The 6,866-nt window shown below is 43.2% G+C and overlaps 1 protein-coding gene across 1 annotated transcript in view; it reads right to left on the bottom strand.

Moving 5' to 3' along the window:
• ZNF451 (zinc finger protein 451) overlaps window positions 1-6,685 on the bottom strand; it is a 26,446-nt gene extending 19,761 nt beyond the window's left edge. Inside the window, exons 1-2 of the mRNA XM_029285862.1 lie at window positions 6,606-6,685; window positions 3,162-3,239 (exon numbers count right to left, since the gene is read on the bottom strand). Coding sequence (XP_029141695.1) covers window positions 3,162-3,239; window positions 6,606-6,683 — 156 coding nt within the window. The 5' untranslated portion in view covers window positions 6,684-6,685. The remainder of the gene's footprint in view (window positions 1-3,161; window positions 3,240-6,605) is intronic.
• Window positions 6,686-6,866: the final 181 nt, after the last annotated feature.

Here is a 6,866-nt window from a genome sequence, read left to right as displayed (position 1 = left end):
GTGACAAAGCTTCTAACCGATTTCTGGTTGTGCAATGGAACTTCTTTCTATATACTCCCTCTAAATTGGAGGGAGGGGAACCACCATTCTCCAGAAAAGACTTGGAAAAGTGTATATAAACAATGACAGTGAATTTGGTGTAGCGGTAGCGGTTAAGGCATCAGGCTAGAAACTAGAGGCCATGAAACTAGTTCTGGCTTAGGTATGAAACCAACTGGTGTCCTTGGGCCAATCATTTTCTCTTAACCCTAGGAAGAAAGCAATGGCAAACCACTTCTGAAAAACAATGCCAAGAAAACTGCAAGGATTTGTCCAGGCAGTCTTCAAGAATTGGACATGACTGAACATATATATCTTATCTCACAACACTTTTAAGCTCAAGGTAAAACAAATGGCTTGCAGGATCATTTGGGCAGATCTAGCATGCAAAGCATAATTCTTCTAGATACCAAGGACAGATAATATACTTATATATCATAACTGCATGGAACCCAAGTTCCTATTAATTGATCTGCATACATGAAACATTTCCAGTTCTCACTTACAAAAGGGAAATAATTTTAGCCGATTCTCCCTACTTCCTACATTTTTCTCCAAATTGGTTGAGAGAGATGACAGAGGAGGGGAAAAAAGCAGAAAAACCTGCAGTCCTAACATCTTGAGTATTTGCTAGTTGTGGAAAGCCAAACTAAGCTTGATTTAGCAAAATCTGTACAGGTAGTCTAGACTTACAATCATTCATTTAGTGACCATTTGAAGTTACAAAAGCACTGAAAAAAGTTAACTCGTGACCTTTTTACACACTTACAACTGTTGCATCGCCATGGTCACATGACCAAAATTCAGACGCTTGGCAACTAACTCATGACAATTGCAGTGTTCTGATGTCATGTGATCAACTTTTGCAACCTTCAGACAAGCATAGTCAATGGGGAAGCCAGATTCACTTCATAACTGTGTTAATAACTTAACAACTATAGTGACTCACTTAACAATTGTGGCAAGAAAGGTCATAAAAAGAGACAACTCACTTAACAACTGTCTCACTTAGCAACCAAAATTTGGGAGTCAATTGTAGTCATAAGTTGAAGACTACCTGTATAATAAGCTAGAATATACTGGACAAATACTAAATACTTTTTTATAAATTTATAAATCCTGGATTTATAAATATTGGATTTAAATTTATAAATACCAATTCATAAATAATGGAGGTGGCTGCTGGAATGAAGATTCCTTCTCTTCCCCCCCCCCCCCCGATCTCTACCCATTCAACTTTTTGGTTATTATATTGATGTATTCTTGTTGTGTTCCCATTTCAATGGTTATGTTATAGTTATGTTATTTTATTTCTGTTGTTTACACTCCTTTCATTTTCTTCTTTTTTATTATTGTAAGCCGCCTAGATTAGCCCCATGGCGAGATAGGGGGCACATAAATGTAACAAATAAATAAATATAACTTCTGTCTAGATCAGGGGTAGTCAACCTTGGCTCTTTTATGACTCGTGGACTTCAACTCCCAGAATTCCTGAGCCAGCTAAGCTGGCTCAGGAATTCTGGGAATTGAAGTCCACGAGTCATAAAAGAGCCAAGGTTGACTACCCCTGGTCTAGATCTTTAACCTAGAGAGGGTTATTTATATGTCCCAGAAGTCAAAAAATAAAACTATAATTATTAATCAATCATTACCCACCTCTCCTAGTTTTGTCATTTGCAACTTTTATAAATGTTTCCTCAACTCCCTCATTCAAGTCACTGATAAAAAGACTGACCAGCACAAGGCTGAATCAGTGGTTCTCTCACTGGATGCTCCAGCACTGAGAAACAAAACCCTGAAATCCTTGTGAAGTCTGTTAAGTGTAGATCAGTGGTTCTCAACCTTTTTAATGCCGTGACCCCCAACCGGTCGTAAGTCGAGGAATAAACCGGTTGTAAGTCGAGGACTAAACCGGTCGTAAGTCGAGGACTACCCAACCGGTCGTAAGTCGAGGACTTTCCCTGCCCGGGAGCACCGAGCATGCGTGGTTCCGCCCCCTGCGCCGGCCGAGGCGTAGCTGGCAAGCGGCAGAGACGGAGCAGGCCGACCACCAGCTGGCCCAGCTCAAGGGAGGTAAGGCACCCGCCGGAAAAGGGGGAAAAATGGCGGACAGCCTTCCTTGGCGACCCCTGTGAAATGGTCTATCGACCTCAAATCCTCAAATGGGGTTGCGACCCATAGGTTGAGAACTGCTGGTGTAGATCTTGATGGTAAAACTGGGATGTTTTAATGCAGACTTTCCCTTTTTGATTTAGAGGCATTTAATACCAAACCAGGCAGGAGTTGTAGTTGTACCGCCAAAATTCAATAGCAAAGCAAGCTGCAAAGAAACAGCAGAAACTAAAATATATAGTCCCAGGAATAGAGGAAATGGCTCTGGATGCAGCACAAAATTCTTTGAAAGATCATGGAGATGCCCACACAATCTTGGATTTAGAGTGGTTAACAATAGTATTTATTTATTTAGTTAATTTTTATGTGCCCCTGTCCCCTACAAGATGATTCAAGGTTAGTTTGGGAAGTGCTTGTTTGGCAACAAGAATATTACAGTGCCTCCTTTCTATCCACAGGTTGGTTAATAATTTGTTGTTAGTTGTTTCCACTGAGCAAGTAATAACAAATATTTGGACAATTTAGCTTTCAAAATGTTTGTTCTTTCCATTATTATCTATAATCAGGTCAGACAGGGTATCGTAGTAATGCTGGAAAAAGAAATGCATTTCTTGACATAAAACAAGGGGAGAAACCAGAAAAGAGCAATGTATACTTAACAAAGAAGAAAAATAACTTGAAAGAACATAGATCCGTATGGAACACTGCCACAAAAATAACCCGTGGCTTCTTGTGTGGGTTTACTTTTTAGTTTATCAAAATCTACAACTACAATTTAAGCGGTATTCAAAGATCCCCTTCTAAATAGAAACAACATGCAAATTGCTTTTAAAATATGAAACTGCAGGTACCTCTAAAACAGTTCTTCCTTCAAAACATAAACAAGAATTACTGTGCATATGCATCAGACATGGTCCCTCATATTGTAAGAAGTTTGCAGAAAAATACTGCAAAATAATTCCAGAGAAAACTAAAAATTACAGCAAAACTGAAAATTACAGTGAGGAAACACTCACTTCAGAAAAGGTATCAAATTCCTCTTCATTACTAAGATCGATGCATTCCAGGACAGGTCTCAATACGCCTTCCTAGGAAGACAAACATATTTAGTAGTGGGTTTTTTTTTCCACTTATGAGTACTCTCAAAATATGAGAGGCAAAAGTACAACAAATTAGTTATTCAGGTTCATTAGAATAATTTTTATTTGGGTCAATTTTATATCACTCATTATAAAGAACTGTGGAATGGCCTTCTGTCAAATGCCTTCTAACCAAATGATCAGATATTTCATAACCCAAGAAAGTTTTTTTTTAAACTGCACTCATTCCGACTCAATCATAATCATAAAGGCTCTTTTGGCAGTAATTATACTAAGAAAGTATTAAAAATACTTATTACAGTTATAGACCAGCATATACCAAGATGATATGCTTTCTTTCTTGAGCACAATGCTCCCTCCTCTTCTATCTCCTTGGAAGACTTTCCCACCCTAGTGTCCCCTTCAGTTCTGAGAAAATTATGACTGATGAGTGCTTTTAATACTGAGGGGACATTAAGCTTAAATAAGAATTTTGAAAACAGGACATATAATGACTTAATAAGACTTCTATAAATACAATTGAAACAAGCTGATTAGAAAAGATGTTATATGTTGATGTTATTGTTATATGTACAAATACTAGAGAAATGTTTTTACCCAACTTGGTATGTATTGAAAATATTAAGAATTACCGTATATTTGTTTAATGTAGACAAAAGGAGAACATACTGGAAGAAGAGAGGATCAAGGAAATATATGATCAACTAACACATTGATCAATTATAGAAATTATTGTTTTTAAATATATGAACCCAGACAACACATTGTTCACTAAGCACTAACGATTGTTATTGGGAAAAATTAATAAAATATATTTTAAAAAAGAAACTGTTTAACTTTGAAAGATAGGATACAATAGAGGTGTACTAAAATCACGTATGCCATTAAAAATGTAGAGGCAGGTAATTTTTTTCTTCCTCTTTCACAGTATTAATATTCAGGATCCTTTACCAAAAATAAATTTAAGGAGATTTAGATTCAATAAAAGAAAAAAACTCTTTTATATTAAGAATTTGCTACCATATGGTGTAGTGCAGTGGTGACGAACCTATGGCACACGTGCCACAGGCGGCACGCAGAGCTGTCCCTGTGGGCACGCACGCCATTTCTGGGCTCCTCCCTCTTCCCCTCTCCACGCATGTGCAGTCTGGGAATAGCTGCAAGAGCTGGGCGGGGTGAGGAAATGTATAAAAGGAGCAGTTTTAGCGGGAGAGTGAAATCAAAGCCGCCATATCCCTTCCGCAGTGCAGCCCCATCAGCGTGAGCGGAGACGGCCCAGGGACGGCTGGAAAGGAACCCTCACCTGGTGCGGGTCCTGTCTACAGGGTGGCTCTGACGGGGGTGGCGGCTGCTGCTCTGAGCCCCTTGACTGGCCAACCACATAGAGAAGCAGGAGGAGGAGGCGGCAGTAATCCCTGCATTGCCAAGCCCGGCCGGCCGCAAATCTGGAAGCAAAGTTGTGCCAACCATCCTCACGCTGGTGGGGGCAGTGGCGGGGGAAGGTGAGCTATGGCAGACGCCCTCCCCTCCCCACCCGGAGGCGCACGCAGGACAATGTGCGGCAGCAGCGGCAAAGAGTGCCCGCATGCCAGATCCTGCCTTCCCCCGCCAGAATGGTTGGCAGACCTTCGCTTCCAAATCGGCGAGAAGTAAAACCTCTCTTATTACGGCTTAGTTCACAACCATAAGAAGTTGCAATAAGTTGCTCCTCCTGAGCAAAGGAACATGAGCTGGGTTTGCACCTCAACCTAGATTTTTGGGTGGAGGGGGGGGGAAATAGCAAGCCCCCGGGTGCCGATGCAGCAAAAAGATTAATGGGCTGCTGTGACCCGCCTCTTGCTCCGGCAGCTGTGGATGATGGAGCTGCCAGCACCAGGCAGAAGAGCAGGGCCCTGAGGCGGGGTGTGTGTGAATCTCACTCCCTGGGCTGCGAAGCGTAGAGCAATTGGGGGAGTGGGGTGCAGACAATACGTGGGCAAGAGAATTGAGAATGAGAAAGATGCGGGAGGAAACGGCTCCGGAACACTTGCCTCGGGGCTCTGCTCTTCTGCCTGACTGCTAGGAAAAAAATTCTCGGGAACAAAGGTTTTTTTTTTATTATGTTGAACTAAGCCGTAATAAGAGAGGTTTTATTTCTCGCTGATTTATGGGGGAGGGAGGAAGCCCTTGCCCGGCATCCACTCGACAGATCTGATGGGAGTGGCTTCTTCTGTTGCTCTGACCGGTCACCATGCAGGGAAACAGGAGGTGGAGGGGCAGCCGGGGGTCTGGAGCTGCCTCGGCTGCTCACTAGCAGACCGACGAGGCAGCAGATTCACGCACCAGCTGCCCCTTCTGCTTCCCTTCAGGGTTGACCAGTCAGAGCAGCAGCAGCCCCTGCCCCCGTCAGAGCCACCCTGTAGACAGGACCCGCACCAGGTGAGGGCTCCTTTCCGGCCATCCCAGGGCCGTCTCCGCTCACGCCGATAGGGCTGCCATGATGCAGGAGACTGTGGCTGTTGACGGACACCGACGGCCCCCATGCGCTCGCTGGCCTGTGTGTGTGGGGGAGCTGATGGTGTCAGGCAGCAGCTGCTCCAGCCCCTTGCCTTGCCCTGCGGCAATTGGCACATCCGCCCTGCCTCTCCTCTCCTCACAGGATGAGCCTCCGGTGCACCGCCCCACCCGCCAGAGACCCCCCTGGATCTCCCCCAACCCTGCCCGGCCCCCACAAGCACCATCAAGGTGGCCACACCCACCCAGTTGGCTGTTACCACCGAGGCCACGCCCACCCAGCACGCAGCGGTAAATAAATGGGTTTTGGGTTGCGGTTTGGGCACTCAGTCTCTAAAAGGTTCGCCACCACTGGTGTAATGATTGCTACCAATAGCAATAGCACTTAGACTTATATACCACTTCACAGTGCACTTCAGCCCTCTTTAAGCAGTTTACAGAGTCAGCCTATTGCCCCCAACAATCTGGGTCCTCATTTTACCGACCTCGGAAGGATGGAAGGCTGAGTGAACCTTGAGCCGGTAAGACTCAAACTGCCAAACCGCTGGCAGCCAGCAGAAGAAGCATATTGCATTCTAACCACTGCACCACCAGGGCTTTTGATAGGTGATTCAAGGGGACAAGAGAAATCTATAAGTGGAATGGCTGTTCATGGCAGCTGGCTTTGATGGCTACATATGAAATCTAGAAAAAAAGAGAGTATGACCTAAACTGCAACTACTGAAGAGCACTGGTACTAAAAGACTGCTTGAGTTCTAGGACAGATCTGGATAGACATTATACAATACAAAATGCTGCATCTTATTGATCTCTAGGTGATCCTCCAGCACTATTATGTTTACATGCAAATTGTCTACGTACACTAACAAATTCAATATCTTCAGTTTCTTCCTGTTGAAAGGAATTGTCAGTCTTCTTAGAAGCCTTAAGATACTCCATTACTGTATCTGAAACAAAAAAAAAATCACTTAAAGGTTACTATTCACATAATAATGCACAAATAAACCTATGGTTTTGTTTCTTATGCAATTAATATTGTATTTCATGGCAAATATTTAACCTTTTTAAATCAATTATAATACATTGTACAAGACCTGGAGTATCTACAGACAACTAGCACTG

The sequence above is a fragment of the Protobothrops mucrosquamatus genome, unplaced genomic scaffold (assembly GCF_001527695.2).
Source record: "Protobothrops mucrosquamatus isolate PMUCROS unplaced genomic scaffold, P.Mucros_1.0 scaffold2367, whole genome shotgun sequence".
Classification (NCBI taxonomy): Eukaryota; Metazoa; Chordata; class Lepidosauria; order Squamata; family Viperidae; genus Protobothrops; species Protobothrops mucrosquamatus.
Note: the sequence above shows the minus strand (reverse complement) of the source record. Positions and strands in the feature narration are given on the sequence as shown.